This window comes from Enhydra lutris, unplaced genomic scaffold, assembly GCF_002288905.1.
Source record: "Enhydra lutris kenyoni isolate GAN:26980312 unplaced genomic scaffold, ASM228890v2 scaffoldscaffold96, whole genome shotgun sequence".
Lineage (NCBI taxonomy): Eukaryota > Metazoa > Chordata > Mammalia > Carnivora > Mustelidae > Enhydra > Enhydra lutris.
This window is the reverse complement of record NW_019154180.1, coordinates 3,602,235-3,624,709: the sequence shown is the minus strand read 5'-3', so window position 1 is coordinate 3,624,709 and position 22,475 is coordinate 3,602,235. Positions and strand designations below refer to the sequence as shown.

Genomic DNA, 22,475 nt, shown 5'->3' with positions numbered 1-22,475 from the left:
CTCGATCCCAGGACCCCGAGATCACGACCCGAGCCGAAGGCAGCGGCTTAACCCGCTGAGCCACCCAGGCGCCTCTGATATCACACTGTCTTGATCACTGTAGTTCTGTACTAAGTTTTGAAAGTGGGAACTGTTATTCCTCTTAATTTGTACTTTTCCAAGAGCGTTTCGTCTACTCAGCGTCACTTACACTTCCATAAGAATTTTAGGATATGCTTGTCAGTTTCTGAAAAAAGAAAAAGAAATCCAGGGGGAGTTCAATAGGGATAAAATTGAATCTGCAGATCAATTTGGGGAGTATTGGCATCTTTTTTTTTTAAAAGACTTTATTTATTTGACAGAGAGAGATCACAAGTAGACGGAGAGGCAGGCAGATAGAGAGAGAGAGAGAGGGAAGCAGGCTCCCCGCCGAGCAGAGAGCCCGATGCGGGACTCGATCCCAGGACCCTGAGGTCATGACCCGAGCCGAAGGCAGTGGCTCAACCCACTGAGCCACCCAGGCGCCCCCCAGTATTGGCATCTTAATAAGATTGTTTCCATCCATGGACATGGGATGTTGATTAATTTTAGATGTTTATTGATTTCAGCTGCGGTCTCCAGCGATGTGATCAGTCACTCGTCTAGGTGTCGTGAAGGCGTCGCATACATGCGCTCGACATCCACAGCTGAGTGCCCTTAAGTAAAGACCACCCTCTGGAGTTGGTGTGGGTCTTGTTCACTCACTGGACGGCCTTAGAAGCAAAAATCAAGGTTTCTTAGAGAAGTAAAAATTCTGCCTCAGGATTGTAACAGAGAAATCCTGCCCGAGTCTCCAGCCCGCTTGCCGGCCCCCGCAGCTGCGTGAGCTCATTCCTCAAAATAGATCCTCTGTGTGCGTGTCCTGCTATGTTTCTCTGAAGAACCCTGACTAAACAGATGTTTTCCTGTGTATTTGGATTTTCTTTAATTTCTTTCAATCATATTTTGTAGTTTTCAGTGTACCAGCCTTGTACTTCTTTTGTTAAATTTATTCCTAAGTGTTTTCTTCTTCCTGATGCTATTCATAAATGAAATTATTTTCTTAATTTCAGTATGGATTATTTATTGCTAGGTTATAGAAATACACTTGATTTTTGTCACGCTCTTTTGTCCTGCAACTTTGCTGAACTCGTTTGTTACCTCTAATGGGTTCTTAGGGGATGTCTTGGGATTTTGCAGATATGAGATGATGTCGTCTGAGAATATAGTTTTACTTCGTCCTTTCCAATCTAGATGCCTTTTATTTTCTTTTGTTGCCTAATCGTCATGGCTAGACCCTTCAGTCAAATGTTCGCTGGGAGTGGTGACTTTCCTTTTCATTTTATAATTTGGAATTATTTCATATTTTGCCCCATTTGCTTTTCTCGATCATTCGCTCCTGCCCTCCCCCACCTCTCTCCTAGGTGTGTGTGTGTGTATACTATATGCAACACTTATTTTACATAAAAAATAATATGTTTCTGAACTACAGCAAAGTAAGTTGCATACAGCTCACCCCTTTACCCTGGCCTTTTTCCTTCTGTATTTTGTCACAGTAAAATTACAATGTAACTCGCATACCTTCTTACACTGAAGCAGCAGAAACATCAGTGTTTCCTTTGATCCAGGACCCCATCTAAGTTCCCACGTTGCATTTAGTCATCACTTCTCTTTATTCCCCTTTAATCTGGAACATTCCTCTGCTTTTCCTGGACATTTTTGGAGGAGGGCAGGCCAGGCATTTGCTAGAATGTCCTTCAGTCTGGGTTTGTCTGGTGTTTTCTCATGATGAGATCCAGGCTGTGTGCTGTTGCGAGGAGAACCACTCTCTCTCTTCCATGGGGCTGGGCTCTCTCCAGGCCTCTCTGCCTTGTCCCTTCTCTGTAACGTTCGCTTGGAGTGCTTGGATAAGGTGGGGGACTGCCAGTCTCTCAAGTGGACAGTTAACTATTTTTCCCTCTGTCACAAAGACGTTTGTAGAGGAGGGGGTTACCGACTGGCCGGCTCAGTCGGTAAAGTGTGCAACTCTTGGTCTTGGGGTTATGAGTTCAAGCCCCACGTTGGGTGTAGAGCTGACTTAGAAAAAAGAAGTCAGTTTGTAGGGGCACCTGGGTGGCTCAGTGGGTTAAGCTTCTGCCTTCGGCTCAGGGCATGATCTCAGGGTCCTGGGATCAAGCCCCGCATTGGGCTCCCTGCCGAACAGGGAGTCTGCTTGTCCCTCTCTCTCTGCCTGCCTCTCTGCCTCATTCTGATCTCTCTCTGTCAAATAAATAATTTTAAAGGTTTTATTTATTCATGTGAGAGAGAGAGAGAGAGAGAGTGAGAGAAAGCATGAGCAGCGGAAGGAGTGGAGGGAGTAGCAGGCTCCCCGCTGAGCAAGGAGCCTGATGTGGGGCTTGATCCCGGGACCCTGAGATCACGACCTGAGCTGAAGGCAGAAGCTTAACCAACTGAGCCACCCAGGCACCCCAATAAATAAAATATCTTAAAAAGAAAAAAAAGTCATTTGTAGGAAGATCTTTTGAAACTAGGTGAATATTCTGTTCCTCATCAACATGTCACCAATCATTGGTAATTTTTTGCCTGTGTCACTGGTTACTCTGATGCCTCCAAGAGGGATTTTCTTCCTCCATGATCCCTCCTCCGTTTATCTGTCAGCATCCTGCGCTTGAGAAGAGCTCCTCTGTTTCTCCATGAATTCACCAGCAGCGTGGACTGGCGGATCTTGACTTTATTCAATGGATTATAGTCTGTTATCGTTAGTTATCCATTTTGTGTCCACTTTGGTGCCTTTTTGAGGCTGGCTTCTGTGCCAGCCACGTCCCCATCATTCTTTAAGTAGCTTAGGACTTTTGGCTTCTTGTCCTTTCCTCACCCTAATCCTGGAATCAGCCATCCTTCCAAGGAGCCCTGGTTCCTTTAAGGAGAGTAACATTTAGAATCCGAGATATGGGGGTGACGTGTGCTCATTGCCACTGGGGCATTTTCAGTGGGCAGAACGAGGAGGTCTCTCTGTCTCCTGCTCTCTATATGTACGTATGTATTTCTAATTATACTTGTGTTTATATACATACATGAATATGCACATACACACAAATATATACACGTATGTAAATCCGGAGGACATACTGATACTTCTCATTCCAATTCCACAGTACAAGTTCTTAGCCTTTCCCTGGTCTATATTGGGGTCTCCCTTCTCCATTAGTGGGAGAGACCTGCTCCTGGCATCATCATTTGCTGGGTCCTCCACAGACAGCACTTTCCCAATAGCTGCACCACAGACCCAGGAAACACCTACTAAGTGGAGTCCAGGATTTACTTGCAGGATCCTGCTGTCTGCTGTCTTCCGGCTTAAGACTGAGGATGTAGCGTACAATGCCGTATGTAAATTGTACATTCCCCTTTACTATGGTCATGTTATTCATTTGAAATACTCTTGGGATCATTTCTCTTTGCATTTAATTTTAGCTTTTCCCTCTATTCTCTTTTTATTCTTTGAGGATATAAAGTAGCAACATGTGTCCAGAACTCAAAACTACACAAGAAGGAACATCCAGGGCAGGGGCGCCTGGGTAGTTCAGTCTTTAAGCGTCTGCCTTCAGCTCAGACCATGATCCCAGGGTCCTGGGATGCAGCCCTGCATTGGGCTCCCTGCTCAGCGGGAAGCCTGCTTCCCCACTGCCACTCTCCTTGCTTGTGTTCCCTCTCTCGCTGTCTCTCTGTCTGCCAAATAAATAAATAAAATCTTTTTAAAAAAGGAAGAAGAGGGGCGCCCGGGTGGCTCAGTGGATTAAGCCTCTGTCTTCAGCCCAGGTCATGATCTCAGGGTCCTGGGATCGAGCCCCACATCGGGCTCTCTGCTCAGCGGGGAGCTGCTTCCTCCTCTCTCTCTGCCTGCCTCTCTGCCTACTTGTGATCTCTCTCTGTCAAATAAATGAATAAAAATTAAAAAAAAAAAAGGAAGATACACCCGGGGATTGTCCCTCTCTCCTGCACCCCGACCACCTGGTTCCTTCCCTCCTTCCTATAGGTAACCAGTTCCATCAGTTTTTCCCTTTAAAATGAGCTTTACTGGGGTACGATCTGCATTTTAACTGTACAGTTCAATGAGTTTTAACAAATATATACCTCTGTGTAACCACCCTTGGGTCAAGATATAGACCATTCCCATCAGCCCAGAGGCCCCTCGAAGTTCCCTCTACAGCCAGTGGCTGCCACCCATTCCTGCGTGGCTAGTGTCATGGTCTCTGTCCCCATGATGATGGTGAACAACTCATATGCTTTTGTCATTCTTTTTTTTTAAGTATTTATTTGAGAGAAAGAGAGAAGGAAAGAGCAAGCCTGAGCAAGGGGAAGGGCAGAGGGAGAAGCAGACTTCCCACTGAGCAGGGAGCCCGTCGGCCGCAGCTGCTGGGCTCAGTCCCAGGACATCCCGAGATCATGACCCGAGCTGGCGGCAGAGGTTTAACTGACTGAACCACCCAGGTGCCCTGCTTTTACCATTCTTTTCTCTTTTTTTAAGATTTTATTTATTTGACAGAGATCACAAGCCGGCAGAGAGAGAGAGAGAGAGAGAGAGAGGAGGAAGCAGGCTCCCAGCTGAGCAGAGAGCCTGATGCGGGGCTCGATCCCAGATCATGACCTGAGTGGAGGCAGATGCTCAACTGACTGAACCACCCAGGCGCCCCCCGCTTTGCCATTCTTTTTTTTTTTTAAGATTTTATTTATTTATTTGAGAGAGAGTGAGCGAGACCATGAGAGGGGAGAAGGTCAGAGGGAAAAGCAGACTCCCCATGGAACAGGGAGCCCGATGCGGGACTCGATCCCGGGACTCCAGGATCACGACCTGAGCTGAAGGCAGTTGTTTAACCAACTGAGCCACCCAGGCACCCCATGCCATTCTTACATCATCTTGTGTGACATGTCTATTCAAATCTTGTGCCCATTTTGGAACGGGTAGGATGTCTTTCTCATGTTTCTTTTTTTTTTTTAATATTTTATTTATTTGATAGAGAGAAACTAGGCAGAGAGGAAGGCAGAGAGAGAGGAGGAAGCAGGCTCCCCGCAGAGCAGAGAGCCCGATGTGGGGCTCGATCCCAGGACCCTGGGATCATGACCTGAGCCGAGGGCAGAGGCTTAACCCACTGAGCCACCCAGGCGCCCCATCATGTTTCTTGACTTGTAGGAGTTTATATACACTCTCCATATTCCGGAGACAAGCCCTTTGTCATAAGGTATTTCTGTTTTTGTCTCCAAGCCAGTGGCTTGTCTTTTTATTTTCATAGTAGCATCTTTCCAAGAGCAAAAGCTTACATTTTTATGAAGTCCAATTTATTAATTTTTTCCTTTTATGATTAATGTTTTTTGTATCCTGCCCAAACTTTGCTTCGTGCAAGGTCACAAAGATTTTCTCCTGTGTTTTAATAGATGTTTTTTGTTTTCTCAATTTGGGCTTTTACTTTTCGATCTGTAAGCTGTCAAGTTCATTTCTCTGTATGGTTGAAACAAGGTGAGTGTCCTGGGGCTGCCCAAAGAAGTACCACAGACGGAGGGATTTAAAACAAGAGACATTTACTCCCCTTCCCACTCCCAGGCCAGAAGGCAGGAATCCAGGTGTGGTCAGGGTGGCCCTCCCCCTCCCAAAGGCTCTGGGGGCTGATCCTTCCTTGCGTCTTCCATTCCAGCAGCTGCCGTAGCCACCGTCCTAGCCCTGCCCTGGCTGGTGGGCGCCACTCCTCCCGCCGCCACCGGCCACCACCTCCTCCCTCCGCATCTTACGAGGACACCAGTCGTCTCCTCCAGCACAACTCATCTTGATTCCGTCTGTAAAAACCCCCGTCTCCAAACAAGGTCGCATTCGAGGGTCCTGGGGGAGCACCGTGACATTTCTCTCTGGGGATGCAAGTCAATCCCTGGCAGCAGGGTTTAAGTGTACTTTTTCCGTGCGGATAACCGACTGCTCCAGCATCGTCTCTTAACCTCGAATGCAAACGTTTCTTCCCGGACCCCGATTCTGCGCCAGCCCCTATGCACCTGTCCTTGTGCTCATACCATGCAGCTGGGCTGAGGTTTTGGACAGGGATTGCACTGAATTCTAGATCACTGGGGAAAGGAGTCATCATGGTGCTTGATTCTAACATGGCCCAAGCTCCCCACATCCTGGCATATAGGCCTGCATGGCCTCCTCTTCACTGACGTTACACGGCAGCACAGACCCAGTAGCCACGCCCCAATTCTACTGAGCCCGCCAGTCCGTGAGCATGAAAGGTCATCCGTCTACATAGCTCTTCATTGTGCAATTCCGTTTATGTGAAATTCCCAGAAGAGTCAAGTGCACATGACCGGAAACTAGATGAGTGGTTGTCAGGAGCTGGGGGGAGGGATTGAAGAGAGACCTTTGAGTGGGCACGGGGTCTCACTTTGAGGTGATGGGAATGTTCTGGAACCAGATAGGGGTGACAATCACACAACACTGTGAACATAGTAAACGCCACTTTGAAATGTACGTTTTTTAAATGGTTAGTGGTTATTTTTGTTATGTAAATTTGCCCTCAGTTGAAAAATTTTTTTGAAAATGCAGTAAGGAGCACCTGGGTAGCCCAGTCAGGTAAGAATCTGACTTTTGATTTCGGCTCTGGTCATGATCTCAGGGTCCTGAATCTGCTTGAGGATTCTTGCTCTCCTCTCCCTCTTCCCTTTCCCACCTCTCGCTCACTCTCTCTCTAGAATAAAAAATAAGTCTTTAGGGTACCTGGGTGGCTCAGTTGGTTAAAGCCTCTGCCTTCGGCTCGGGTCATGATCTCAGGGTCCTGGGATCGAGCCCCACATCGGGCTCTCTGCTCAGCGGGGAGCCTGCCTCCCCCTCTCTCTCTGCCTGCCTCTCTGCCTGCTTGTGATCTCTGTCTGTCAAATAAACAAATAAAATCTTTAAAAAAAAAATAAAATAAAAGTACCTTTAAAAAAAAAGTTTTTAAAAATTAAGCAAAACCCTACATTGGGAGAACACATGTTCTCTCCCGGGTTGCATGTGTCCTGGTGGCGAGTGACGGTATCCTGTGCGCCGAACCCTCTCCTCTGCTTATGGTGGGGGGGTTGCAAAATGTCTGGAAAATTAATTCTGCTGCTTTAAAAGGAAAGAATAAGGAGGCCCTGCCCGCACAGATACGGGGAGACACGTCTCTGCCAGGGGCGCTGCGGGAACTGGGCAGGGAGGGCCGCCAGGGACAGGGCGTCTCCACCACCACCCGGGCTGCTGCCACCGGGGCTGCTGCTGTGTGAACCAGGCGGAATCCCGGCCTCGCAGAACCGGTCAAGGTAAACGAGAAAAGATCAGCATCCACCCCTCCAACTCACAGCCCTGGCCCTTCCTCTAGGCCTTGGCCTCCCTCCCCGCCCTCCAGCTCGCTCACGGCCGACCTGCCTGCAGTGTCTTCACACTCGCTGACCCTCTGGAGCGCTCTGTCCTCCGTTTGGTTGTCACCCTTGTCAGCCACCGCGCTGGGGCCTCGGAGAGGCCTCTCCGCATGTTGCTTGTTCGTGTGTCGTCTCCGTTTGCTGTTCACACCCACCCGCGTGCTGGCTCAGCCCCCACCGCACCCCCACAGCCCAGGAATGAGGCCTGGCGCAGCGCCAGCCCCGCTGCTCCCCGGAAGTGTGGGTGACCGTTCGCCAAGCTCCGTGACTTCACGTGGTCCCTGAGTCTAACGGCTTCCCAGCTTCTGTCTGTAGCCCGCCCTCTCTGAGCTCCGCATTCATATGGGTCCAAAGTCTCGGGAAGAGGGCACCCGGCGCTAGCCCGGCCCGTCCCCACAGGAACTCCGGCCTGTGCCCACCAAACCCGCCGGCCCTACTTAGGCAAGGGGGCATCTCTCTCAGCCCCTCCCCCCACCAAGGCTACGTCCCTTCACTGGCCGCTCGGAAGGAAGTGGGTCTCCTCCCCTTACAGTCCCCGCACCCCCCGCCCCCCCGCCGGATCCTGACCCAACCGCCGCATATTTACGCTGCTTCCAAGCCAGGTCCTTCCTTGCCAGGACCCAAGACCTGGCCTTAAGGAGCTTGTTTTCCAGAAGCTATGGGGTCGAAGGCAGTTCCCCTGACAACCCTTTCAATTGGGTAAGCCGGCTGAGAGGGGCTCCCTTCCCTTGAGAAGCATACTCTTCTGGTGCAGAAGGCCAGTTGATCCCCTCTCCAGGGTTCCCAGTGCCAAACAAAAGGCCCCATTGAGGTCCTCAGACTTGTCCCCCACAACCAGGACCGGGGGTCAGACTTGGCCACCCACTCCCTGCTGTGCCCCCAAGGTGCTCACGCCCAGGCTCTCTGGCTCCCTCCTCCAAACGACCCCAGATGGCTCTGCCCCAAACACAGGGCCGGGAAAGCCGAGTGAGAGCTTCTGGTTGCCGGCCAGGATCCCCCATGCTGCATCTGAAGGGGACACAGGGCTCTGCCCATGGGGGGAGGAGGGCACAGGAGCTTCCATCCCTTGTGGGGTCCCCCACTGTTCCATCTGTTTGCCAAAGAGGGGGGACCAGACCCAGACCTGGGATGCTGTCAGCCAGGGGCTGCCCGTTCCCTCTGCTCCGGTTTAGGCGAGAGGAAGAATGGAAGCAGGGAGTGGTCAGGTTGTCTTTCTCAGCCTTCTAGAACAGGACCTGCCTGCCTCAGCTTACCCGAAGGGAACTGGGGGATCTGGCTGCTGAAGCAAGGGTGGGGAGCAGGAACGCCAGCCCCAAGCTAGACCTCCCCCCTCGGAGCCATGACAGCACGGGGCACCCGCAGCAGCCTTCCCACGGGCACACAGGCTGGGAAGGGCGCAGCTCCAGGAGGGCAAAGGTGGGCTTCCAGAGCTGTGGTAGGGGTGCAGGGGGGCTGCGAGCCACAGGACAGCCGCGTCCCCTATGGAATGGGCAGGAAGGAGACAGAAGAGGAGCCCAAAGGCCTGGGGGAGGGAGGACCCCTCCCACTCACCATAGACAACCGTGATGCCACATAGGTGCCCTGGAGAGAACGGGTTGGCTCCAAGGGCAGCGCCTGCCCAGGCCCCGGCGGGTTGTGAATGCCCCCCTTCCGCAGACTCACGCTGCTCTCCCACGCTCCGGCCCCCAGCAGACAAACATGTGCTTTCTCGCCAGATACAAAGACCAGAAACAGTGCATGATTTCATTTATGTGGAACTTCCAGAATAGGCAAATCCATACAGACAGAAAGCAGACAAGGGGGTACCAGGGGCTGGGGGAGAGACTGTGAATGGGCACGGGGTCTCCTTGGCGGGGGTACGACAGAAATGATCTGGACGTAGACAGAGATGATGGTCGCACAACACTGTGAGTGAACTAAGTACCCCCCAATTGTACACTTCTAAATGATCAAAATGGTGAATTTTATCTCAATAAGCAATGTTTAAAACAACTCTGCCGTGCGCATTTATTTCTCATAAAAGTGACACCACCACCAGGGGCAGGGGATGGCCAGCTCCCTGCTCCCTTCCCTACGTCAGTCAGGTCAGGGCTGAGGGAAGTGGGGAGGGGGTGGGGGGGCGCCTGGAGTCCTGGGGACCCCGGGAGGAGGCAGAGGACAGCTGGAGCTGGAGGAGCCGCCACGTTCACCACCACGTTCACCGGATCTGGGGTGAGAACAAGAGGACGGAGAAGGGGGCTGAGCAGGCTGAGGGCCGGCTGGCTCCCCTCCCCCAGCTCAAGGCCCCTTGCAGGGAGGGGGCTGCTCACCGTGTACTTGTCCCATTTCTTCTCGGGGTCGTAGGGCTCCCAGCGGCTGGCGGGAAAAATGTGCTTGTTCTTCTCGTACCAGCTCCGCAGCACCACCTTGCCTGCGTGGGACTGAGGGGGGCGCACGGACAGGGCCCTGTGGCTCCGGGCCGCCGGCGGGGGGGGGGGGGGGAATCCCCACCCCGAGCTCTCCTTCCCTCCACTCTTCCTCCCCCGCCCCGCACTTCTGCAGCCCCGCACCTCATCCTTCTCCACGGTGGCATCACTGAGCAGCCTCACGTCATCGTGAACATCAAAGTTAAAGAGCGGCCCTGCGGAGAACAAGAACGCATCCATCTGAGACCATCATGCGGCTGCCCCGGGACTATGGGGGTGGTGGGAGGGCTGAGGATCCCACACGGAAGGGAAGGGGCTCCCGCTGGCGCACTTACCGCTCTTCCCTCGTGCCTTGGTGACAATGAAGTCGTAGAAGCTGTGGTGCTAGGAGCGGAGGGCAGGAAAGCGATGGCCGGTGACCCATCTCAGCCACTCTCAACCACCCACCCACAGGCCCTACTGGCTTGAGCCAATGACCCGGGCTGGGACGGGGGCCCCTCTCAAGAAGCCCCCAGACACTCCAAAGCCACCCGACCCCACGCTGCCCGCCCCCCACCCGGGGGCTCCGAGGAAGAGAAGAGCCTCACGTGGGGTATGATCAAGTCCTCCTTGATGTACATGAGCTGCTCCACCCCCGCTGACCTGACGGACGCAGGCAGGGGCTGTCGGCCGGTGGCAGTGGCCACCCGAGGAGGGCCACGGAGTTGGAGCCGGGGCTGGGCAGCGAGCCAGGGACCAGCGCCCGCCGTCCTCCACCCCCACCTCGGCCCCACTCTCTCAGGAGCCCCGTGCCCAGCAGGCTGCCCTCCCGCTAGGGGACCCGGCCACCCCTTAGGTCTCCAGAACCGGGGCCGGGAGGCCACGGTGCGCACATCCACCGGCACTTGGCCCCACGCCCGCACACCCGCACCTGAGCTCACTGAAGTCTTTGCGCAGGATCTCCAGTGCCTTCTGCAGGAACTGCTGCATCGTGTTGCCCTTTTTCATCTGCAGGAGCGGCCCAAACGCCACCATCCAGGAGAGCAAGCGGCAGGGGACAGAATGTGGCAGCCTGGGCAGGGGCCCTCGAGAAGGCAGTGGCCTGGAAGCCCCGGCCAAGGACCCTGGAGGCCCTGGCTCCCCCCGACGAGGGTCCAGGCCCGCTGGCCTGTCCCCTCCAGGGTCCTCGGGGACCACTCACAGGAAAAGGACCTGTGAAATTCTGGGGCCAGGCTTGAACGAGGGAGGCCAGGCCGCAGGAACCCAGGGAGCAGGCTGCACGGCCCACACTGCCTACCTTCACCGTCCGCCGGTGCCCAGAGCCATCCCAGTAACTGAAGGTGATTTCGATCTCCTCACCTGGGAAGCAGAATTGGCCCTTGGCCTCCGCCAGCTCCCGGGAGCTCGGGGCACTGTCCCAAAGCCCCACGGCGGCGGCAGGGCCGGCTCCCCCTCGCCATCCCACTTGGTGGGCCTCACTCTTGATCTTCTCCTGCTTGGCCTCCCACTCCTGCCGAAGCTCTTCCCGGAGCCGGTTCTCCTCTTCCTGGGGAGGACAGGGGTGAAGGAGGGAAGCCCCGGGCCACTCGGGGGCCGAGCAGAGGGGCAGGCGGCTTTTACCTCACGGTCTCGGTCAGGCAGGAAGCTGGTGTCCACATCGGGGTTCTTCCCCAGTTTCCTCTTCTTTGTGGTGACCTCTGCAGCAGAAGCAAACACGGGCGTCCATGGCATCACGGGCTTTTCGGAACATCTGGCACCACGTGACAACACTAGGGAGCCCGAGCCTTGCCCACGGGCCCTGCTGTCGGTCTCCACCGCCAGCAGCTGGACAGGAGGTCGGGGACCAGGGGCTTGCCCCATCAGCTGCGGCCTGAAGTGCCCCAGGGGACTTAAGGCATCAGGGCCAGCCTGTGCGGCGCCAAAAGAAGGGAGCAAACCGAAGCCCCGGGTCCCACAGGGCCCACACTGGAGCCGCAGGGGAGCGGGGAGAGGGAAAGGCCCGCCGCGCTCGGGCCAGGCTCGCCCGCAGCTGGGACTCGACTTGGTCTCCGCAGCGAGGACGTGAACGAACGAGCACGGTGGGTGTGTGGCGCCCATGAGCACTGTCACCAGTCACAGAGGACCCCGGAGAGCTCGCGTCTGCGGGGCGGTAACCATCGACAGTCACCAAACTTGAGATGAAGCCTGAGCGACACCGAAGGCTCAGCAGCAGGAAGGCCACGCGCTATGAGCCGTTGCGGTGATGACATCATCACGCTGCAGGCTCGAGAGGCCCAGAATGCTTTAACGCAACCAGGAAAGTGTTTCTGAGCTTGCAGAGCCCCTAAAAGGGTCTCACAAACCCCTAAGAGCCCTTTTGGAAAACTAGGGCCCTGGGGGGCAAGCTTACACTCCGGCCTGCTACGGCAGGGCCTGCCTGCCCGTTACAATCACCCAGAGAAAAATCCCACACTAGTGACCCACCGCAGGGCCCACAAAACCAAACCACGGGGGTGGGGGAATGGAGGAAGCCCTCACGACCCACAGGGATGTTAACAGCCTTTCCCCAGGTCCCTGCTGTCCCAAACAGTGGTCCCCGCCACACAGACGCACAGCTCGTGATGCTACCACGTGTCCCTACACACTTACTACTGCGAAGTCCCACTGAGGTCCTCTCCGCCTGTCTCACCCCTGCACAGGGAGCACACAAGACCCCTGGGGGCACAGGCTTTTCCTCCCGACCATGCCATCCACTCCCGTCCAGGCCAGGAGACTGGGCCTGCGGCCACACTGCACCCCGCTGTGCCCTGCCTCAGCTCCCTGCCGCCACACTTTCCAAAGCAGCCTGGGGCCCTCCGTCACAGCCTCCCAGGCCTTCACGTGTCCCCTCCTGCCAGCTCGGCTTCCGGACACATTCAGCGCTTGACTCTATCCATCTCTCCACAACCCCCCGGTCCCTCGGGTTGCTCATGAAATTCTCCGCATCCTAGGCCCATCTCAACCGTCCTCACCACAGGGCACAGTTCTGAGGTGGCCCCAGGCCCTTCAGCAGGGCACCTATGGACCTATGGGACTCCAAGGCCCTGCCCCTATCTGTCTGCCTCGGTGGAGGCATACGGGGGCCCCACACTGGTTTCCTCCTTGCTACCCAGCCTTCCCGAACGGCCCGACACCCCTCTGTCCCTTGGCGGAGACCTCTACTGTCCAATCAGTAGCCCCCAAATGTCTGTGGCTGCGTCAGTTTTCCCTGAAATCAATCAAACAGAATCGACAATTCGGTGTCCCGCTCACAGGAGCTGCGTGCTCGCCGGCCACCGAGCAGCACAGACACGAGCAGGCTCACGACCACCGCAAGTCCACTCTTCGAGGCGCTTAGGAAGGGCAGCTCCTGAAGGCTCATGGACGGGCGGTGGCCTCCCTGCCCGCTCCCCCCGCGCGGCCTCTTACACCGAGGACCCCAGGCCCCTGCCCGGAGCCGTGCGCGTGCCTCTACCCCTCCCCGATGCAGCCCTGCAGACTCGGCCCTCGGAGCCGGCCCGATGCGGGAGCTGCAGGACCACAAGCCGAGCGGCCCGTCAAGGCTGGTGGCGGGCGCGCTTCTCCATGCCACAGCCCGGCTCCTGGAAGCAGCTTTTACCTTCCCTCTCCAGCTCCTCCTCGTACGTGGCCACCTCCTCCTCCTCATCACCCGCCTCCTCCTCTTCCTCCAGGGTGAAGGACAGGCTGGAGATCTTGCGCTTGGCCTCCTTCTTGCGCTCCTTCTCTCGCAGCTTCTCCAGCTTCCTGCCAGGTCACAGGCACCATCAGGCCGCACGGCCCCACCCCGAGGCTCCTTCCCTACCCCAGCGCCGCCCGCCTCCGCTCGGTGTGGGGCCTCCATGGCACTGGCCGGGGCTGGTTACCAGCCCGGGGCGCCTCCTGCTCCTGGGCAGCCCCCCCCTGCCCCGTGGAGGGGCGAAGGGCCCGGGAGGGGAGGCCCGTGGCCGGCAGGGTGGAACCCACAGCTGCAGCTCCTTTGACTGCTCTTTCTTCGCCAGCTGCTTCTCCCTCTCCTTCACCAGGGCCTCCTGCTTGGCCTTCATGTCATTCAGGGTCACGAGACCTGGGAGGGGCGACGAGACGAGCAAGGGTTGGTCACCACAGTCAGCGAGGCAGCAGGCATCTGGGGCCAGGAGAGGGTGGCCTGCACGAGGGTCACTCACCAACGGTGCTGGACTTGAGCTCCGCCTCCACGGCGTCGTAGTGCGCTGAGAACTTCTTGTCGATGTTCGATTTCATGATGTTCTCCTGTTGGGGCGGGAGGGGAGCGGTGAGGGCCAGCCACCACCCCACTGTGGAAGCGGGGGCCTGGGTTCTCGCCCCAGGTCTGCCTCCGGATTCACGGTGATGCGACCTCAGGGAAAACATGTCCTCTTTCCTTGGTTACTGGAAGGGTCCCCAGGGCTCTGTGGGGCACTTCCAGTGCTGAGGACGCTAAGTGGGGTGTGCTGTCGCGGCCCCTCCGTGTCTCCTGCTGGGGACCAGAGCTCCCTCAGTGGCCTGGGGTCACAGGCTCCACCTCCCTTTGGTGTTTTTCCTACCCAGCCTTGAAGCTGAAGGTGGAGACCCAAGCCAGGGGTGACAGGAGCGAGTGAAGAGTGGCCAAGGGGCCTAGTCCCCCGCTGAGCAATGTTGCTCCCTCATGAGACCTCACTGCAGCCCAGCACCGCCCCACTTGGTACCACACAGGTCCCTCTCTGGCTGGTGGCCTCCAAAGGAGGGGCGAGCCAAAGAATGCAAGTCCACACTGCGATAGCAGGGCTGGGCCACCAGGGGGAAGTAAGGTCGAGCCGGGCCTAGCGCGCAGCTGCTTCCGTGCGCCGGCTTACCCCAGTACAGAAGGCATCCTGCTCTCGGAGGAATCTCCCCAAAAGGCCCAAGCAAAGGAACCCTTTTTTCCTGAGAGCCCGCCGCCACCTGCCACCCACTAAAGCCCAGACGGCGAAACCTGCCTTGGTCCCAGGGCAAAGGGCTCTGTTATGAGGCTCAGTGGCCAGTGGACTGGCCAGGACCCATGGGGCCTGACCTCCCCGGCATCCACTGGATCAGGGCGCAGGCCTCGTTCCCAGGGCCGGGGGGCCAGGGCAAAGATGCTGTGTACAGGAGGGGAGCCCAAATTCCACCAATGCAACCACTGACTACGGCTTCGCCCTCCCGGAGGCTTGTCACAGGCTTAGCTCGTCTCAGCCTCCTGGGCACATTTTACAGATGAGCACACTGTCGCCGGACCGCTTGCGCCCGTCGCCAGAGGTGGGCGAGCAGGGGTCCCGCCCCAGCTCGCCACTGGGGCTCTGCGTTCCGCGCCGCGGGTTTCGCGGGGCGGCTGGGGTGGCGGGTGGCGCGCGTGCTCCGAGTCGCCCTGGCCTGGCCCGCACCTCCGCGATCCGCTGCTTCATCTGCTCCATCTGCTCGCGCTGCTTCTCCCTCTTCTTCATCAGGTGCATGGCGCGGCCCGCTTCGCTCGCGGCGCCCTTGTATTGAGCCATGGCGGCGGCGGAGGCGGCGGCGGCGGCAACGGCGGTAACAGCGACAGCGGCCTGGTGGAGTCTCAACGGCTGCGAACCGCAGCAGCCGAGCAGTCAGCTGACGCCCGCGCGGTGACGTCGGGCACCAGGGGACGCGTGATCGCCCCGCCCCGCCCCCTCCGGCCTCCCCGCCCCCGCTCGGCCCCGCCCGGCCTCTCCCGGCCTGCCCCGCCCCGCCCCGCCGGCTCCGAAGGCTGGATAGGTCCCAGGCTTCCTTGGCTCCCCCACCAATTTCTCGACGTTAACTCCTGGACCGAGACTGGCTCCCCAGTTCGCCTTCATCCTGCTGACCCCAAGCCTGGGCCACCAAGACCCTCCACTTCCTTAATGTTGAGCCCAGCCCAAGGCCAGATCCACACCCCACTCCAGCGCCCTTGCTGCCACGCTGGTTCCCGCTCCTTCCTTTTGACTCCCCCCACCCAAGACTGGGCCCCAGTCTCCTGTTTCCCCAGGCCATGAACCTGGGCCCGAGTGGTGCCCTCTGCCTCCTCGACTTAAGAGACAAGGACCCTGGCCCCTGCACTACCATCCCCACCCTAGGCCAGACCTCATTCCCCCTATTTCCCACACTGACCCCAAGGGGTTACAGGTCAGCACTAATTTGCCTGCATGTGGCTCTTTGGTTCAGGAGCTAATTCCCTGATGAAGGCAGTCACCTGTCACACCCATTCCGAGTAGAGCTAAGCTGAAGTCTGAAACTGATAGAATGGAACAGCCCAAGGAGCCGAGTCCCCACCCACTGCCCAGTTTTTAGGGAAATAAAACTGAAGATCTGGGCCCAGGTTTCAACACAGTTTTATTGGGAGGTTTTCTGTGAAATACACTAGAGATTGGGGGAAGGGGACACATTCACTTTGCAAGGTAAGGGTTTCCCACCACTAAGGGAAAGGTTGTGGGGTGGGGCAGGGCATACTGGGGTTTGGATCCATTTTCCCACCTCCTTCTGCTTTGCTCACATTTTTTTTCTCAGCAAATGGCAGAGCACACAAACACAAAAACAAGAAACAAAAACAGCGAGATCAATCTCCAACCGGGCCACACCCAAGCCCTCTCCCCTCCCAGGCCGCACCAGAAGGCCGTGGGTGAGAGGCACAGTGCTCCCTTCTCAGATCGGGTGGGCCAAAGTTAATAAATTAGAATAAATTAACAAGGGCGGGGGGGGGCAGGGGATGCAACTTTGTGCTGGGAGGGCCCCTTCTCTCCAACACACAAGAGTTGGTGGGGGGAGGCAGGGGGCATCTCCAAAGGCCACTACAGTAGGGGTAAGAGCAGTGGGGGCAGAAGTAAGCTTTTCCTCCACGTTCTTCCCAAACAGAGCAGAAGAATTAGGAGTGGAGGGGGAAGAGACACACACAAGGAAAAGAACCCTCTTTTCCCAGAATAAGGGAGGGCCAAGAAAGAGGATGCTATCCAACCCCCTATCTCCCGAACCGTCGCTAAGGTTAAGGATTTGGTCAGTGAATCAATGAGGTGGGTGACAGGAATGTAGAATGTGGTGGGGGAAGCAGAGAATGCTGGAAACCGGGGTGCCCAGCCACACCCATCTCCCCAGCCCTCGAGGAGAACAGACTTAGGTGACGGGAGAGGGTACCAAGGGCTGGGGTGGGGGGGGGTCGTTAATCACTGGTCAGCTTCTCCAAAGACGTCATTCTGTTTGCGCTTCATGTTCTCAAAGTCAAAAGCAGAGCCTGCCATGCGCTTGTAGATATCTTTGATGTCATTGCAGGTTGTCTCAAAGTGTGTGGTGGCGTCATAGGAGCAGGAACAGAACACCTGGAAACATCCAGAGCCCCGGACCAGGGTGAGTTGGGCAGGGGCCCTGGGTGGGCAGCCAGGAGCCAGGGCCAAGACCGCCCGCTTACCTGGCTCTCGGAGCCATCGTCGATGGGCTCATACAAGTCACTGATGGCCACAAACCTGAGGGGCAGACAAGCGGAGGGGAAGACCTCACAGCAAGCCTTACTCAACCTGGTCTCCCCGTGCAGCTCCCTGGCTCCCTCCCCTCCCCCAGCCTCAGCCCCAGCCCTTCAGCCCCTCACTTCTGGTCAATGGGCTCCAGCAGCTCCAGGGCCGGCTCAACCTCCTTTTCTGGCTCCGCCGTCTCCACCGTGGTGCTGGCGATGGCGACGTACTTGCCCTGTGCGGCCACGTTGTGCGCGTACGAGATCATGCACACGTAGATGTCTGCCCACGAGAAGGCGCTCCGTTAACATGGGCACAGAGGGTTCCTGGAAGCTCAGCTCAATTCGGACCCGCCTGCCCAGCCCTGCCCCGCCCCGCAGAGCAGGCAGCACCCAAACCCACCCTCACAGAGCAGAGTCCAAGCTCGCCAGTCACTAGGGCGCCAAGCCTGGGGACTGCTACGCGGCTCCCTGCTCTTCCTTACAGGAATCAGGCAGACAGCCCCCAGAATGATGGGGGGAGGCAGGGCCGCCCCACAGAGAACACACTGGAAGAAGTCACATGGGACTCGACCTACCGGACTTCCTGTTAACTTGGTTCTGGGGGATGATGATCTGGCAGGAGTTGGCGTCGTTGGTGTTCTTGATGGGGTGGCTGAGGATGCAGATGATGCGGATGACCCGGCCGGCCTTCCGCACACGGTCCGGAATGTAGCTGGGGTCGCAGACGAGCTGCTTACAGCGCGCCACCTGGGGGAACGCCCGCGGCCGTGGGGCTGAGTCCGGCTGAGGGCGGGCACCACTCCTCTGAGCAGTCACCACGGCCCCTCCTGTAACACACAGCTTTGCTCTGTACCTCGGGGAGGCGGGCCCCCATATGCAGGGCTGGGAAAACCCTTCTGCTGAGACACCGCGCCCGAGAACACTCCCCGAACCCCTGACACAGCAAGTGGGCTGGACATGCCTCTCACTGACAGAAATGGCGATGTGGGTTTCTTCTGCGGCTCTGACCCCCAGCCCAAGGCTCTTACACCTGATTAGCAGCAGTCACAGCAGAGCCACAGGCACTGGGAAGGGGGCCTCTAAGAAGGCCAAGCCCCACCCAGGCCATCATGCTTGCGCTGTGCAGAAAGCTTACCTCTCCCTCCGACTTCACACCCACCACCTTGCCATTCTCCATGATGATGTCATCCACTGGTTTGTTCAGCATGTATGTCCCTCCATAGATGGCACTCAATCTGCAGTGTGGAGAATGATGCTGTACTCCCCTTCCCAGGAGGAAACACGGCCTGGTGCCACTGTGCCCTCCCCACACCGGCACTGGGGTACAGAGAAGGCTGCCCTGGGCAGGCAGAGCTCAGGAGACTGCTGGTTCTTCCCCGCTCTGATACTGCCACAGACTCAGGACTGAATCTGGAGTGCTCCCTCCTCTCTGGAGCTTCCACCTAGAACATTCTGCAAAGGGCTAGTATGAGGGTGGCATGAAGGCACAGCCCCTCGCGGGAATGGTCTGGGAACAGAACGAAGGTCTCTGGAGAAGCCCTCTGAGTCAAGATTCAAAGGCCCCAGGCCCAGCCCTGGAGCTGTCTGACTCAGGCTGGGAGCCAAGCCGGCCGCGCTGCAGGCCTGGTCCTCCCACCCTGCATCTCCAGCCCCTGCTGCGGCACACCGCTCCCCACCCCGCCACAGAGGCGCAGTACGAAGTAAATCAGACCAGGACAGAAAAGGACGACTGCTACTTGCTACGGAAATGCTCAGGGTGCCATTTCCATTCTTGGCTTTGGTCCTACTTAGTACTGTCAACAGAAAAGAACCATGCCCTCACCTTGCAAAGCCCTGGGGTAGCTCACCAAGGCCGTAGAGTGGGTATAAGTAAGGACTCTTTCCATACCGAGCCAGAGACTCACTGTACAACTTGATGCGGTTGATGGTCTCGAGACAGGGCTGGTCCAGGTAGCTGGGGGGACAGCGTCAAGAGAAGAGGCTCCAGCAGCAGCACCCCCAGCTCACCCCCACCCAAGCAGCAGGCCAGCCTTCCCACCAGCCTCTATGGCCTAGGGAAGACTACGGGTCAAATAAATGCACAAAACAAACAAAAAAGGCCAAGGACAGGCATGTGGCTGAGTATAAGAAACACACAGGGTGGGTCAAGGGGGAGGCGCGCAGGAATGGGGAGGGCAAGGCGCAGGCCAGACGAGGGGCAGTCTGCCATGCCAGCTTCCTCTCACTCATCAGTGCGGTAGAGCGCCAAGGCGTGGCCAGTGAAGTCGATGACATCCTGGCCCAAGTCAAACTTCCGGTAGACGTCACGCATGCTGGTGCTCTGGGGGTCAACACCCTCGAAGGTCTTGGGGTCATTTTCATCAAAGTTTGCCACAAACACCAGGAACTTGCGGAAGCGCCGCTTCTCAAACATGCCCATTAGATCTGTGGAGGATATGAGAAGAACCTTCGCAGCACAGAACACGAACCTCTCCTTCCCACCAGGCCGCCCAAGAAAGCAGATGCCCCAACCCTCAGCTGAGTCTTGTTGCTGTGTGTTGCTGAGCACCGTGTAGCCTTAAATAAACCATTCTGCTCCTCACAGCCTGTTTCCTACCTGTACAACGAGGGGACTGGACTGGACAAGCCTGGAGCACTCTCCCAGCTCCAACACTTGGGGCCGTTTCATACGGGTCAAGTGTGGCCCCTGTCAGAGGCTGAAGTCCTTTCAGAAAGAGCAAGCACGCATGCGCCCCACCTCCGCGCGTGGACTTCCCTCTGGGCACCCACTGTGAGGCTCAGGGCAACCAAGGGAGGACAGAGCAAGGGGGCCTGGGGTACTGCACGGGGAACGTGACCCTGGGCAAGGGGCACCCTGCTCTGTCCCTTGCCATGGTTCTCTGGGTCAGGGAACATGTACTCACTGGAAGCCAAGGCTTCGGTCTCAGTGGATGGCACTTTATAGATCTTTCCCCCCTTGTAGACGAAGCTGCCCTCCACCACCTTGAAGTCCAGGTAGCGTGTCACCTCTGTATACAGCAGCATCTTCACCAGCTGCCCTGTGGGGCGGGGTGGGGGGGGACAACATCAGTACAGCTCCCCCACGGAAGCTCCCTAGCTGGTACGGCTGCCCCTTTTCTGGACCCTGACCCTCGTCTGGTCGTCCTAATCAGCCCCCACAACACCTCTTTCATCTCTCTCACCATTGGCCATGAGGAATTTGGGGATCAGGTCAACGTTCCAGTCTCGGCCCCTGCCCATCGCCTCAGGGGGCCCCTCCAGCAACTGAAAACGCTTATACAGCTGCAAGCAAGAGAAAGAGAGAGAGCCCTCAAGAACCACCCTCTCCCGCCCCTGCCCCCTTCCTCCCTTTCCCCCTTCCCAGCAAACTTGAGGAGCCACCTTGGCCCCCTGTGGGAGCGGTTAATGGGGGATGGGCCGGGGCCCAGCAGCCTCACCTCCTCCAGCGGTGTGATGGAGGAGCTCTCACCCCCATAGTAGGGGTTCCGGTCCATATGCAGCACTTTCTTGCCGTTCACAGACATGATGCCCGACAGGATACATTCCTGGGGAAGAGGGCAACATTCACTGCACTCCCACCTGCCCGCCTCCCCAACAGCAGCCCTGATCTGTTCCCCACCGTAAACCTGAGGAGAGAGCAAAGCTGGATCCTCTGCTCCAAAGAAAGCTCCTTCCACCCCTGGCGGCCGCCTCGCCTAAGATCAGGGATGACAGCTTCGTCTGACCAGCGTCTTTTATAACTTTGCTGGGCAAAGGGCTGAACAGCAGAAGAGAAATAACGAAGGCGCTGAGAAAAAGAGTGTCCGTCAGACACAGGAATGGTCTTCGGGCAACCACCATGCCAAGACAGTCCTGTACCTACACAGGGCCGTGTGAAAAGGCAGGAAAGACACAATGAGCGGTAGAGGAGATCCGACTGACAGTGAAGGGCACCAGAACGGGAAGTGGAGAAAGGCTGAGCTGGGCCTACAATCTCAGGCCCCACCCTGGGCTGCTCTTTCCTCAAAGGACAGGAGCCTCTGACCCTGCGCCTGTGCAGCCACAGGAGGGCCTTCTGCATCCCGACTGAGGAAGAGGATTCTCTCCAGGCTTTGGGGAAGAGGAAGATAAACACCCTCACCAGTTACTGTCAGCAGGCCAAGGACAAAGGCTGCAAATACTACCCAGCCTGTAATCTCCATGGGAAACCATGGTGGGGTAGTGGGAATGTGCTCACTGGCCCCACTGCTGCTCCTTCTGGAACATTCCCTGGGTCCCCAGGCCCCATAAAAAGCCAGGAACGCAGGATGAGGGCCCAACTGGGCAAGACCCCCTTACCCAAGGTCCTTGTACTTCATCCCCACCAAAATTAGCGCAGGATGGGGGGGGGGATGCAGGATGGGGAGGATGCCGCGTGCGAGGGATGGGTGGGGGCCGGATGGGCGGGGTCAGGGGCGCGGAGGGGGGACCTCGGGTCGCCTTGGGGTGCGTCTTCGGACCCAAGAGGCCGGGGGGCGGGGGAGGGAACTAGGGGGGTCGGGCCCGGAGAGTCGAGGGGGCGGCTAGGTAGATGGCCGCTTCTCGGAGACGGGGCCACGACGGTGAAGAAAAACCATGTCGCGGGCGGGGGAGGTGAGGGCGGCGTCGGGCACGGGGCTGTCTTTTTGGGGGTCTCGAGCGCCAGGGAGGCAGCACCGAGGACTGCAGTGACGGGAGGATGGGGTCGGCGGCCGGGGCGGCAGCGCCGCAGGGAGGAGGGGGCGATGCGGGGTCCCGGGCCAACGAGGCCGTACTTACGGTGAGGCCGGTCCCCAGCACGATCACATCGTATTCCTCGTCCATGATCAGGCCTAGCTGCCAGCGCGCGTCGCTCCTCCTCCTCCTCCTTCACCACAGCAGCCGCCGCCGCTGCCGCCGCACTGGACCAAAGATGGCGGCGTCCGACGCCGCTTGACCCCTCCGCCGCGTCAAAGAGTCCCGGCCCCTCCCCGCGTCTTGCTGCACCAGCGGGGGCCACCGCCTCCCCGACTCGCCTCCCAGGAGGAGCGGCCCGGGCCCGGGTCCCAGCTCCAGTGCGGTACCGCGGGCGGCGTCGCTCGCCGAGGGCCCTAAGTGGACTGGAGAGGGGCGGGGCGGGCGGGGCGGCCGGAGGCCGGTGCTGCGGACCGCGAGGGATCCGTGCGCGGGAGCCGCGCGCGCGACCCGCCCCGCCCCGCCCCCCAGGAGGCTGGGCGCGGCGGGCGCGCGCCGCT

The 22,475-nt window shown here is 57.7% G+C and overlaps 2 protein-coding genes across 3 annotated transcripts; both read right to left on the bottom strand.

Annotated features, from left to right (window-relative positions):
- Positions 1–9,395: 9,395 nt before the first annotated feature.
- On the bottom strand, positions 9,396–15,392 carry LOC111139144 (family with sequence similarity 50 member A). The gene is made up of 13 exons (XM_022491298.1): positions 15,191–15,392; positions 13,979–14,063; positions 13,779–13,878; positions 13,414–13,559; positions 11,418–11,494; positions 11,277–11,343; positions 11,095–11,156; positions 10,729–10,805; positions 10,406–10,460; positions 10,154–10,202; positions 9,963–10,033; positions 9,723–9,833; positions 9,396–9,619 (listed from the first exon to the last, which is right to left on the bottom strand). The coding sequence occupies exons 1-13, from the start codon at positions 15,299–15,301 to the stop codon at positions 9,611–9,613; spliced, it is 1,020 nt and encodes a 339-aa protein (XP_022347006.1). The 5' UTR covers positions 15,302–15,392; the 3' UTR covers positions 9,396–9,610.
- Positions 15,393–16,118: 726 nt separating this feature from the next.
- LOC111139119 (GDP dissociation inhibitor 1) lies at positions 16,119–22,217 on the bottom strand. 2 transcript variants are annotated; one of them, XM_022491274.1, is made up of 11 exons: positions 22,021–22,210; positions 20,682–20,789; positions 20,427–20,526; positions 20,148–20,282; positions 19,470–19,668; positions 19,067–19,198; positions 18,380–18,479; positions 17,820–17,991; positions 17,380–17,524; positions 17,203–17,257; positions 16,119–17,113 (listed from the first exon to the last, which is right to left on the bottom strand). In XM_022491274.1, the coding sequence occupies exons 1-11, from the start codon at positions 22,063–22,065 to the stop codon at positions 16,961–16,963; spliced, it is 1,344 nt and encodes a 447-aa protein (XP_022346982.1). In that variant the 5' UTR covers positions 22,066–22,210; the 3' UTR covers positions 16,119–16,960. The 2 variants fall into 2 exon arrangements, with proteins under 2 accessions (XP_022346982.1, XP_022346983.1); XM_022491275.1 differs by lacking the exon at positions 20,148–20,282 and having other exon boundaries at positions 22,021–22,217.
- Positions 22,218–22,475: the final 258 nt, after the last annotated feature.